Here is a 13,284-nt window from a genome sequence, read left to right on the forward strand (position 1 = left end):
AAAAACGGGCTGATGGTGGAGGTTCGTGGTTCCAACCTTGGGTCCTTCACCTTCAAGGGTGACCGACCCCAACCACAAACTGAGTCCGACCATGGGTTGCTCACGTTCTAGCGTGGCAACCACTCCAAACTTATCTACTCTTTCCTCTACCACAATCCCTGAACTTTACAATGCAACAATAACAACAGAAAAGAAAATTTGCAACAACATCGGGATCCTCCATGTATCTCCCAACCAAAATCACAAAGACGAGTGATGGGTTGCCTACCTCAACAGAGAAGTGAGAACCTCTCTTGAACCTTCAAGCACGTGGCTGCTCTCAATGAAAGCACCAAATTGGTAATAGGGTCCTCGGTCGAGATCCTAGACACCAAGCTGCCGCACCCCTTCTTGCTCCTTGATGACCGATGTGAACTGCCACTTGCTTGACCGTGATGGTTATGGGTGGTGTTGGCTGAGTTCGTATGATTGTTTAGTGGTTGATGGTGGGCGTGATTTTAGTGACTGGGTGTGCATACATACATGTGCAGTAGTTGAATGGGCTAAAACGGTTTGAGTGGGATCAAGCGGTTAAGTGGCTGGCTGACCAAGTCAGGCACACGTGGCTCTTACTGGTGGGCTAACCAAGTCAGGCACACAGGTGTCTCCTGATGGTGGGCTAACCAAGTCAAGCACAGGTGTCGCTTGCTTGGGGGCTGGTCAAGTCACGCACAGGTGTCTTTTGAGGATGAAGCACACGTGGCTCAGGATGGTTTTAGTTGGGTTGGCCTAGTGGGTGATGGCTGAGTCGTTTAAGGGATGGTTGGTACTCCCTACAAAGTAGGAGAGCGGTTATGGCTAGACAGGTGACAAAGGCTGGGCGTGTGGCTTGGTTGATGGGTGGTAACTGTCAGCTTGTCCCTGACCTTGCTCCAAATTCGACCAAGGTGGCCTAGTGCTGACCAGATGCCCTCCAATGACAACTTGTGGCTGCCTTACGTGATGCCCCACTCGAACAGTTCAAAATGATTAGCAAGCAAATGCGAATGTGATGCAATAGACACAATCCAAAATGCTGAAATACCTCAACAATGAATTAATCAAAGGAAAACAATGAAATGAATAGGTTACCCTGATTCATGAATTGCACAGGGTGAGCCTTCTCCTTTGGGATTCACGGATTGCACCCAATGGAGCCTAAGTGACAAAGCACAAATGTGTGTCTCTGGGGGCTTACAAGCCAAATTCATCCAAATGTTTCAAGATAAAAACAACTAATGGCCTAGTGCCTAACTTATACTAGAAAACAAATAAAATGATTACAAAGGAAAATGGTTATGGGTCCACGCCTCCTAGTTAAGGCCTCATGTCGTCAATGGCCCATGGGTGGCCAGGATGACTCACAGCATGGGCTGCATGCTTGTGCGCATGGGTCTTCAAGTTGGCCTGCCGAGCTAGCCTTGGCTAGTCCATGGTCCTTGCATGTGTGGGTTGGGCGCCATTGGTGAGTCGCTGGCTTGAGCATGGCAGGCTACTGCATGGCCCAGGCCAGTGGGGCCTAGGCGTTGGTCTGCATGGCTCAGGCTAATGGTGCCTGAGCGTTGATCAGCATGGCCTCGGCTGTGGTGCCTGGGTGTTGGTCAGCAAAACCCTGGCCAAAGCCAGGACGTTGATCAGCATGACTCTGGTCAAGACCAGGGCGTTGAGCAGCAAGGCCCTAGCCAAGGCCAAGGCGTTGAGCGGTATGCCAACATGCGTGGGCCTGCTGGTCCATGGTCCTTGCATGTGTGGGCTGGGCGCCATTGGTGAGTCGCTGGGTTGGACCGTGGTGGGCTTGAGCATGACAGATTGCTGCATGGCCCAGGCCAGTAGGGCCTGGGCATTGGTCTACATGGCCCAAACTGATGGTGCCTGGGCATTGATCAGCATGGCCCCGACTGTGGTACCTGGGCGTTGGTCAGCAAAACCCTAGCCAAAGCTAGGACGTTGATCAGCATGGCCCTGGTCAAGACCAGGGCGTTGAGCAGCAAGGCCCTGGCCAAGGCCAAGGCTTTGAGCGGCATGCCAACATGCGTGGGCCTACTGGGTAGCCGCACCGTCAATTCCAATGTGGACGTGCATGCGTGCCCTGTGCGGGTGCCTAGGCCATGCATGGGCCTTGTGCCTACGCACGGCCCATGCATGCGCGCAGTGTGTGCGCATAGCCCATGCGTGCACGCTGCGCACGCGCACTAGACGTGCGTGCAGTCTAGCCGTGCGCTGAGCATAGTGTGACAACCTCACTAGCGTGCGCGCGCTGACTGTTCGCTGCCTGATAGAGGGTGACCTTGGCCTAGCATTCACCAAGGGCTTGGTATGTGGGCAATCAAGCGACGCCAACAGTGGTGCTGGCGTGTTGTCCCGGCATGGGCGGGTGCTAGTCAAGGCATGGCCGATGGCCTCCTGCCTTGGGGTTTTGACATTCCCCCTCCCTTTTAGCATATCCTTGCCCTCAAGGATCAATTGAGGATACTTCTTCTCCAGCCCATCATAGTCCTCCCAAGTTGTCTCGTCCCTTGATAATCTTTCGCACAGGATCAATGCTTCCCACAATCCTGGTCGTATAAAATGTGGATCAAATCTATTCGGTCCGGTCCTAGGATCTATAAATTTTGACCGGACTGAACTCCTATATATATTTGTAAAATATTTTAAATAATTTAATATATTATTTTATATAGTAATTATATAAGTTACTAATGTACTTTTAATCTAATTTCTTATCATTGACCATATAAAATATTTTTTTAACAAATTAGTTACATAATTTACATTAATAATTCGCTTAATTTTATTTAATAATTTAAATAAAAAAATTTATTAATTTATTTGGAGAAAGAAAAAGAATAAAAATAAATAAAAAATAATTGGATCGAACCAGGCTGATGGCTGCCGGTCTGGTCTGGTCTCTATGAATGTTTGGTCCAGTTTGGTCCGAAGAAAATGATGGACCAAAAATATCACCGGACGGGACTGGGCTGCCAACACCCCTAACTGCGTCTTTCTTTCTTCAACTTGATAAATATTTTTCTAAGAGAGAAATTGTTAGGCAAAGGAGTTTGAAATGAATAGCCAAATTGTTTTGCAGAAAGTGTGGGTGAAATCACTGCACAGATTCCATTTTTAATATAATAATTAACTAATATTCTGTTTTGGGGCAAAATATATAGAAAGTGGACTCTATCACTCTCATGTAGTTTATATCCGAAGCTCGTCCTTTGTCGTGTTTTCATTGATGATATCATTAATCAGTTTCCAAGCAAAGCATATAGAAAATGATCTTTGCTTCACCCGCAAGTTTCAATCAAACTTGGTGTGGCTGATGCACGCTTGATTAAATAAATTGTAACCTTTTTGTAAAGCTAAAACAAGCAGACATCGGGCTTAATCCTTCGGTTCATATTACAAGAACTGTGACTTTACTGTGCTCAATACTTGAATTTGCTTTCAAGTAAACAAGTTTAGCTTTACTTTGAACAAGCCATATGCTTTCTGTCGGAGTTTCTGATTCTTTTTTCAAAGCCTGCTTCTCTGTTTCTTCCTTTCTGTTCGTTATATTTTTTATATTAGTTCTCTTTATCAAACTCCTCAAGTCATCTTGGATTCCAATCAATTCTCTGGGTGTTTTTAACGAGTTTTTGGAGATGAATAGATTCTTGGGTTCCCGGTGCTCTGAAGTGGGTCAATAAATATGTAGGGATGCCAATGCAGATGATGCAATTCTTCTTCATTGGTATTGCCATTCAAGAAGCCTGATATCTCTTCCACTTCCAGTATTCTTTGGAACCACCAAGCCCCCAGCGAAGGTATCGTGCCTCTAAATCCATTTCTTTTAGTCTCTTGTTTGCATACTTTATCACTTGCACTGTTTGTTTTCCCTCAAATTATGAATCATTAAGGCCAAAACACCTTAGTTCTTTGTGTAAAGAATGGAACCTTACAAATTGTTATGATCATGAGGATTAAATGTCTAACCAAATTAGTATCCAACAATTCTAGGCTTTTGGATCAATAGTTAGGTTTTTAATAATTGGTATCAGAGCAGGGACCATGTCATGGATTTAAGTCATGGAGGGGGTGACCTATAGACTGGATTAAAATGCATTGGTACCATGTATGAGCATAGTGTTAAGTCGAATAATAATAGATGAGTAAAACCGTCAAAAGGGAAATGGCTACCACCAGGTCAGTATCGATAGAGTAGGCCACTGTGGATGTTGGATTCGGAAGCGTGGTAGAATGTTATGATTTTGAATGTTAAAGGAAATCAAATTAATATCCAACATTCCTTTGGCTTTTGGATCAATATTTGGGTCTTTAACATAAATGCCAATGCAATTCTCCATTATAAATGTCAGATGCCATCCATTCTTTTTTGTTTACTTTTTTACTTATCCAAAATTTTCCATGCATTTAAGTATGTATCATATTTATGCTTCTTTTATTATCTGATTAAGAAAAAGAGAAGGATATTGAGTTCATGGCATACAATAATTACCAAAACTTCAATAATAGGAGCTTCCAAGTTACTTCTGTACACCAAATTGGTCTGAAACTTGACCCATTATCAAGTTTTTTTGAGATTTTTCATTTGGCAAGTTCTACAGATACATATCTGCACTAAAAGATGGACAACAGGCGACAGTCACAAACCAGGGACCATGTTTCTGTTGATGTCAAAGAGGATGCTCTTGTATCTTCTATCAAAGACAAGATGGAAACAGAAAGTACTTCAATTAGCATCTCCAGAGTCCTCGATGATCTTCGTAAAGGAAATGAGGTTATGTATATTCCTGATAAAGTTTCCATTGGCCCTTTCCACCATGGAAACATTCTTCTAAAATCCATGGAAGACAACAAGTGGCGATATATGTCTGCACTCCTCAATCGAAAGCCAAATCTCGAGTTAAGGTTAGATAGATGTGTGGAAGTACTCAGAGGATTGGAGCACAGAGCACGGTTATCTTATAAAGGTGGAGTCAGTCTCTCAACTGATGATTTCGTGCAGATGATGTTAGTTGATGGCTGTTTCATCATAGAGCTATTCTTAAAGTATACCTTTAAGAATCTAAGACACAGGAATGATCCTATATTTAGCAAACATGGGATGCTCTTTGACGTGAGGTGCAACATGATGTTACTTGAAAACCAGATTCCCTATTTCATTCTCCAAAGGTTATTTCAAATTGTACCAATTCCAAAAAATTGTGGCCAGTCCCTCAATGAGCTCGCCTTCCGATTCTTCAAAAGGGTGATCCCCGGAGATCTGAAAGTTATTCAGGAGAGATTTAACCATGAAGGGTATCATTTACTTGACTTGATCCACCACTGTTTCCTTCCAACATATCCAAGAGTTCAACCAAAAGAAGGTGGAACCCGGCAGGACTTGGATTGTGCAACAAACCTCAAAAAAGCAAGAATTAGGTTCAAGAAGACTCGTACCAAAAGCTTGTTAGACATCAAGTTTGTTAATGGAGTCCTTGAATTGCCTGGGTTAGAAGTCCTTACATGTACAGAAACCCTTTTCCGGAACCTCATTGCTCTTGAGCAGAGTCACTGTGATAGCGCACAGCACAGCTTCACATCTTATGCCTTTCTGATGGGTAGCCTTGTATGCTCTGAGAAAGATTTGAAGTTGCTTGGCAAACAACAGATTCTCATCTATGAAAAGGACAAACGGAAAGAGGTTTCTGAACTATTCAGGAAACTCTGCGTGGCTGCGAAACCGATGGACTCCTATTATAGGGGGCTTTTTGAACAAGTGAATGAGTTCAAAAGAACCCATTGGCTTGGATTTTGGCAGCGATTGAAGCACAGCCATCCAAAATCTCCTGTTGCACTTGTGGTGTTCACCTTAGCCATTATGCTTATTGTTCTCACCTTTGTTGGAGCATTTTTTTCTGTACTCACATTCTGTCTCCACCATATATAGGGAAGATGAGGATCTTATCCTCAAACAAAGTGAGAAAATAAAATCATGATTATCTTCGGGATCCATCAAATGTAGCAAAGATGATTTAAACACTGCATTCTATTGTAGCGAAGACATTTTTTTTTTTTTTTTTTTTGCTGCACAGATATGCTGAAGTTGTTGCCATTGCACCTCTTATGAATCTCTGTTGATTACTTCTTATTAAACTCCTCCTTCCAGTTAAATCTTGATTAATATGTTAAAGATCTCGTGATCTCATTTGTTCAATAGCCATGTTCATATGAATTGACTTTGGTTATGTATATTCCTTTGAGTAGAACACTACCTAGATTACATTGATGTATATTACCTTGATTAGAATATTTCCTTATTTCATTTGGCCACTTTCTCTATAAATAGGCCCTCTCACTGTACATAATATTCATTCAAAATAATAGAAATCTCTTTCAAATTCTATTTTTACTCAAGGTATCAAAGACCCAAATTCTCTGTGGACTCTTTGCATAATTTTTTCGGCATTTTTCTTTGGCAAGCCTGTCCCCACTTGATGCTTTCTAACCTTCATTGTTACTCGTTCTAAAACCAAATTTCATAATTAAGTTTGCAAGGTATAAATCATCTGATATGTGAAAGAACCGATCCCATCCGCCGTCACCTGCACCGCCATGGCCCATCACAACATTTGGCCCTTAACACCATGGTCAACCACCAAGATTTGCTTTTTCAAATTTTTTAAGAACATATCCTGATAGAACCGCCATTGAAGAGTTCAATGAGACTAAAATCAACACCAGAGGATACTCCAGGTGCCCCTATGGGCTGAACAAAGATTTTGCCCACCGTCCACAAGCCGACACAATGTTCCATGCTAGCCTTAGTGCCATGTCACCAGAGACGCATTAGTTATTGACTGTAAAATTTGATCATTGATTTTGACCGTTGACCAAGTGCTTCCTACATGACTTTTCACATTGATTTTTTATTTTATTTTTGTTTTTGCATTAGACTACTCCCCATGGCTCAAAGTTCTTCTAATTTGGACAATATTGTTTGTCCGATTGATCCTATTTTGAATGGATTCAGCCACAATATGTGGGCCAACATATGGAGGTTTCTCTAAGAGAACATCGATTATGGGGTTATGCGTCTGGAAAATTCTCTCCACCTAAGTCTAAAAAAGGTGAGACAAAAGATGATTTTGCTTTACATCTTGAAGATTGGGATAATATACATTGTAAGATAGTTTGCTAGTTTATCAACACTTTAGTTCCTTATATTCATAGTTTGCCTTCAAAGCTTGGGAATGCAAAAGTTGCTTGGAAATTTCTAATACGTTGATACAAGTGCACTTATAATGCTTCCTTGGAGTTCCAATTTGAGAATAAGGGCTTGTTTGGAAATACATCTCATTCCAAAATTATTATCTCATCTCATCTCATCTCTTTCCCAAACGTAATTCAAATACAAATTTTTCAGACTAATCATTACAACTTTTTCAAACTTTTAAACAAAAATAAAAAAACAATTCAATTTTTTCAAATCCCCAAACAAAAATAATATTATAAAACCATATCTAAAAATATTTTAACTTTATCATATTTTTTATTCAACTTTTTCTCTCTTCTTTCCCAAAATCTAAAAAATACTCAATTCAAATTAGCTCATTACTATTCACAAACTATCTTATTACTATTTATAAAATTTTCATCTCATCTTACTCCCAAAACAAACCATAAATTTTTTCAAATGTGTCAAGAATCAGGTCAGCCTCTTCCTTGGAGTTCCATCTCACCCTCTCTCACTGTAGCTAATATTGAGACACTAATTCATCAAGTTTTATCTCGATCTTCTACTGCGCTGTTTGTCATCTTAGGTAAGTCTTTGTGGTTCATTGACTCTACATGTTGTAACCATATGATATCTGACACTATTTTGTATTCTCCTAATCCTGTCATTTGTGTTGCTAATTGTTCTTACATGCCTGTCACTCACATTGGATATATCTCATTCTCTTCCTTATATGTTGATGATGCATACTTAGTTTCAAAACTATCCCTAAATCTTCTTTTCGTCGGTCAGTTTTGTGAATTAAGCTCATGACTAATTTTTGATAATGATGGTATTGTTGTGCATGATCATCAAACGGGTCAGCCTCTTGGGATATGCCATAAAGTGGAATGTCTTTTCAAGATTACATCTCTACAAATCCCAGTTCGCACACAGACTTCTCTTATTGTTTCTGCTACTTCCTCTAGCTTATAGTATTCCTGCTTGGGTTATTCCTCCTTACCAACATGTTCAACTTTTAGCTTCTCAAAGTCATTTATGGTCTGTTGATTTCAAGTGTTTTGATTGTGTCTCTTGTCATTTTGGAAAACAAACAAATTTGTCATTTAACAATAGTGATTCAACTTATTTTGCACCTTTTGATCTAATTCATTCTGATATTAGGGCACCTGCCGCCATCCCAACTAAGGAGGGATCTCATTATTTCGTTATTTTTATAGACGAGTATTCTTGTTATACTTAAATATATCTTTTGTAGCAAGGATCTGAAGTTGCAAATATATTTCGATCAAACAATGCCATGAAGTATAATGAAAAAAAAAAAATTAATTGACTATTTATCTCAACATGTGACCATCTCTCCATGCTCTTGTCCCTATACTTCTAAACAGAATGGACGTGCTAAAAGAAACACGTATACATCTTAGACATTGATCGTACTTTTCTTGTCTATACCTCTATTCCTAAACGATTGCGGGGTAAAGCTGCTCTCACTATTGTATACACCATCAATTAGGTTCCCTCACAAACTATTCACAACAAACAATTTTAAGCTTCTCTATGGTAAATCCTTGATTACTCTTTACTCCACATTTTTGGATGTGCTTATTTTGTCACTTTGTCTCCACATTAATGCACCAAACTTGAACCATATTATCACAGTTATGTTGTTTTCTTGGTTATGACATTTCACAAAAGAGTTATCGTTGTTATGATCTTATCACTAGACGTCTTTGTGTTTCTCGTTATGTGACATTCTTGGAATATAGAATGTTTATCAGTCTTTCTCGTTTCCTTTTTCACATTTGCAGTATTCTCCTGTTTTCACTAATATTTCCATCGATTCAGTGCCTGATTTCATTTAAAAGCCATCAGTTTCTCAAAAAAATCTCTCCATGATCCCTCTTGATACCTCTAATGAGATTTAGGATCCTCTAGTCGCACCACATGTCCTATAGTCCTCCCATGTACTTGAACCCCATCACTCTAGTTGGGTAATAGCACATCCTGTACATCTCCAAAATTATCACTGTTTTTATACTTTTGTTGCTCTATATGAACCTTGCATTTATCACGGAGCTAGTTGAAATTCTCTTAGGCAAAAAGTCATATCAAATGAATTAGATACCCTTAACAGAACTTATACTTGAAACCTAATAGATTTACCTCCTAGAAAATCCGTCGTTGGATGCAAATGGGTATATAAAATTAAGACTCATGCAAATGATCATATGCATTGTCTTGTTACCAAGGGTTTTGCCAAGAATATAGTATTAACTATGAGGAGACCTTTGCATGTGTTGCGACTTACTTCTATTAAAGTTTTGCTTGCATTTCAATTTTAATTAAGTTTTAACTTTAATAAAATCACTTATTGTCACAAGTTTATTAATTTTTTAAAACCACGCGTTAGAATCATTCAATATTTGACATGTGTGCATTTTATGTAAGAAAACAAATATATAGATATATTATATAAAGCAAAAAAAAACAAGCCGTTTAAATTTTAAAAAAAATACTTATAAAATACAAATTTTAATTTTAATAAAAAATACATTTTGTGGAGGGGTGTGGCATAGGCACCGAGGTCTATGCCGCCCTTCTTCAAGGCTATGGGGGCTGGGTGTTAAGGAAAGATAAAAGAGAGAAATAAAAATAACAAGTGAAATCAATTGATATAAGATATCATGTTTACGTATATCATGTTTACGTAGTAAAGAATTTTATTTAAGGTGATGGTAAAAAGAGAAATACTTTTTGCAATCGGCAGATGCAGTCGGCGTGCAGTCGGCTATTAAAAAATAAATTAATACGGAACCTACATGAAAAAAAAAATTATTTGTATAACTTTTTTTTATTCATATAGATCCTCCTGAATATAAAAAAAAATTTATAATTTTTTTTTATTTATTCCGTACAGCCGACTGCACGCCAACTTCATTTGCTGACTGTATGTAGCAAAGTCCTGGTAAAAAATACAGTGCGGTGACCGTCTAATAAAATAATTTTATATGTAGTAAATTCTAATCAACCGATTAGGTCGAATCAGATCAAGAGTCAAAACGGGTCAAAAATTTTCCTGGGGTCTTCGCCGCTGGACCACCACAAGACTCATCCATGAGCACTCCAGCTTATCGGTCCAAATCTCCATTTCATAGTCTAAATCTCATTGAAAGTCCACCAAAATGGCGTAACAAATTATTGTGGGATGCTCGTCATCAACAGGCCTGCTACAAACAGAAACAAGATGTACAACACTGGATGGGCAGTAGGTTGGGGATCTACGTAGGGAAGTTCCCCTAAGGAATATGTCGTAATCTGTTCATATCTTGTTGCATTGAATGCGTCGTATGTATGTATCATTAAATTGGAGAGTTTTGTATTTACTCTTGGTCGAGATTTTGGACACCCCATGTCAAAGATCTTAGCTGAGGTACATTTGGTCACCGTATTGTTCCTACTGAGACTTGTTTTGTGCAGGCAAAAAGCTGACAAGATGATTGCCATGATTTCGATCATCATCATACAAAGCTTTCCTTTTTGACTTTCAATCTTTTGAACATACATGAATATGGACACATCTCTTAGGACACAGTACCCCTACAGTCATGATGAAGTTTCTAAGAACTCTCAGCGCTTCAAAATCTTGGAATGGATGATCATGGCTGTGTATATATATCATCACTGTGCCTATGTTACAAGGTTGGAAGATGGAGCAATTATCCAAGAGATAAGAAAATGGGTTGGGTGGCTGTGGCTCATTTTTAAACATCTTGTGCTCTCAATCTCCATTGTCCCCCACCACTTAAAGCTGACAAAGATACTTCCGTCTCCCTGTGCTTTTTAAATGAGTTTCTCTTCAACTTGCATTGTGCTGGTGGGTGCCATCGTATTATAAATTTTCTTTTTAGACTTCCTCTGAACCAACCTTTTGAACATATATGCACCGTCCGATCCCCATCTAGTTTCCAATCGCATTTAGATCAAAAGATCAACGGCTGGAAAAAGATTAAGCCATTCTCTTGAATGTTATCAGACCGCGTGCAAGGAAAATCGTGTAGCCGATATTCCCTCCTCTTTTTACTTTCGGACAAAGCACTCAGTCAGAACAAAACGCTCAGAGAAAAGAGAGATCGGATGGAGTCTGATCGGAGAGTTGGGGTGGCGGTAGACTTCTCGGCGTGCAGCAAGAAAGCGCTGAAATGGGCGGTGGACAACGTGGTACGGGACGGGGATCACCTCATACTAGTTATTGTACGCCCCGAAGGGAACTACGAGGAGGGCGAGATACAGCTCTGGGAAGCTACCGGTTCCCGTAATTATCTTCTTTCTGTTTCTCTATCGGTTCTTTCTGATCTCTGTTTGTTTCCTGAGAAATTCCATCTCTCTCTTTCTCTCGATCTGTCTATCATTACTGAGTGGATGATCTAATCTATTAAAGTCAAGACTTCTTTTCCATTCCTTTTGTTGTTGCTCATGGACGCATGTTTGTTTATTTTCTTCTATACAGCTTTAATCCCTCTAAGTGATTTCTCCGATCCTATCATTATGAAGAAGTATGGAGTGAAGCCTGACCCTGAGACCCTGGACATTGTAAACACTGCTGCTACGCAAAAACAGGTACATACATATCATTTTCAGATCTCCGAGATCTTAGTGCTTCTGATTTAAATTATCACTATCAACCACAATAACCTTGTGAGGTGGGGGCAGATTATGCTGATCATGAAGATCTACTGGGGAGATGCTCGCGAGAAGATATGTGAAGCAATTGATAAGATTCCTCTAAGCTGCCTTGTTATAGGAAACAGAGGTCTGGGCAAGCTCAAGAGGTAAATTAAACTCCATTCTTGGTTTTAGTTCAAATTGGATTCTAGCTTTCCGGAATCATCTGTGGTAACTGTTTTGGGATTTGCTTTTGAATTTTTGCAGGGCCATATTAGGCAGTGTGAGCAACTATGTGGTGAATAATGGTTCTTGTCCTGTTACAGTAGTGAAGCAGGTGGATCATGAACACTAGTTTGTGTTACCAGCTAGCTTAGCCTTTGTGTGTGTGTGCTATTCTCTTTGTCCATGATGGGTTGCTTTTTCCCTGTGGCTCAACCATTCTACAATATCTTGTATTGCTTTTGTTGGTGTTGGTAACACAACCAAAGCAAGTTTTGCTTTGAAGTTAAATAATCAAACAAACTATGCCATAGAAAAAGTTGGATTTATGCACAATTAGTGTAACAAACTGTTGCTAGCTTGGTATTGTCAATTGGAAAGGGAGAATCTTTGAACTTTCAGCCCAATTGCATCTCTTTCTTTAATTCAATTTTTTTTTTTTTTTATAGACAAATTCCTTTTTTTTTTTTTTCCCATTTTGGGGTTGGCAACGTTTATTAGTCCCAAAAGATGGTTAAATTTGCAGCTATGAGTCTAATCCAATTAAACAACCTTATTTACCATCTTGAACATTTCTCTTCTCCTTTTTTGGGTAAAAGGATAACGATATCACCTTAACTTTTTTACAACTCATTTTATTAATATAATTGTATCACTTGAATAAATATAATCTCAATTTGATGTAACTACCCGGTTCTATATTAGATAAGAGTTGTAAGATCATCATTTTCTAGATAAAAGTGAATCTTCTTCAGAAAAACTTTATGGATTACAAGGATTTAGCATAAGGAATTACTGTTAGTACTTATGAAATCATCACTTATTTTAAAAGCTTAAACTAATAGGAAGGGATATATTTTATTATTTATTTTATATATTAAAACTCCTTTTCACGTGTGGGCTAAACTCTCCCTCAATGGATTGCCTAACACATAGAATATTTAATTAAATTGGATCGAGTGTTGAATCAGGATTCAAATCCAAATATCTGCTCTAATACCATATGAATTCACCACTTATCTCAAAAGTTTAAATTAATGGAAAGATGTAGATTTTATTATTTATTTTATATATTAACAAAAATTGATGTAAGATTACATTTTTGTGTCCTCTATGCTATTCGGGAAAATTACTGCATAGATTTTTTACTTTTTCAGATT

General features: G+C 39.0%; 2 protein-coding genes across 3 annotated transcripts; both read left to right on the plus strand.

Moving 5' to 3' along the window:
- Window positions 1-3,409: 3,409 nt before the first annotated feature.
- On the plus strand, window positions 3,410-6,096 carry LOC122300363 (UPF0481 protein At3g47200-like). 2 transcript variants are annotated; one of them, XM_043110958.1, is made up of 2 exons: window positions 3,410-3,824; window positions 4,618-6,096. In XM_043110958.1, the coding sequence occupies exon 2, from the start codon at window positions 4,646-4,648 to the stop codon at window positions 5,948-5,950; it is 1,305 nt and encodes a 434-aa protein (XP_042966892.1). In that variant the 5' UTR covers window positions 3,410-3,824; window positions 4,618-4,645; the 3' UTR covers window positions 5,951-6,096. The 2 variants fall into 2 exon arrangements, with proteins under 2 accessions (XP_042966892.1, XP_042966891.1); XM_043110957.1 differs by having other exon boundaries at window positions 4,626-6,096.
- Window positions 6,097-11,142: 5,046 nt separating this feature from the next.
- On the plus strand, window positions 11,143-12,531 carry LOC122300364 (universal stress protein PHOS32-like). The gene is made up of 4 exons (XM_043110959.1): window positions 11,143-11,552; window positions 11,748-11,857; window positions 11,951-12,069; window positions 12,170-12,531. Exons 1-4 carry the CDS (start codon window positions 11,264-11,266, stop codon window positions 12,255-12,257), a joined length of 606 nt encoding a protein of 201 aa, XP_042966893.1. The 5' UTR covers window positions 11,143-11,263; the 3' UTR covers window positions 12,258-12,531.
- Window positions 12,532-13,284: the final 753 nt, after the last annotated feature.

Source organism: Carya illinoinensis, chromosome 2, assembly GCF_018687715.1.
Source record: "Carya illinoinensis cultivar Pawnee chromosome 2, C.illinoinensisPawnee_v1, whole genome shotgun sequence".
In the NCBI taxonomy this organism is placed as follows: domain Eukaryota; kingdom Viridiplantae; phylum Streptophyta; class Magnoliopsida; order Fagales; family Juglandaceae; genus Carya; species Carya illinoinensis.

Bases quoted from the DNA above. Each gene is read 5' to 3' on its own strand.
- LOC122300363 (XM_043110958.1), top strand. From the start codon at position 4,646: ATGGACAACAGGCGACAGTCACAAACCAGGGACCATGTTTCTGTTGAT.
- LOC122300364 (XM_043110959.1), top strand. From the start codon at position 11,264: ATGTTATCAGACCGCGTGCAAGGAAAATCGTGTAGCCGATATTCCCTC. The intron at 11,553-11,747 runs GTAATTATCTTC...TCTTCTATACAG, and splicing joins CTGGGAAGCTACCGGTTCCC to CTTTAATCCCTCTAAGTGAT. The intron at 11,858-11,950 runs GTACATACATAT...AGGTGGGGGCAG, and splicing joins CTGCTGCTACGCAAAAACAG to ATTATGCTGATCATGAAGAT.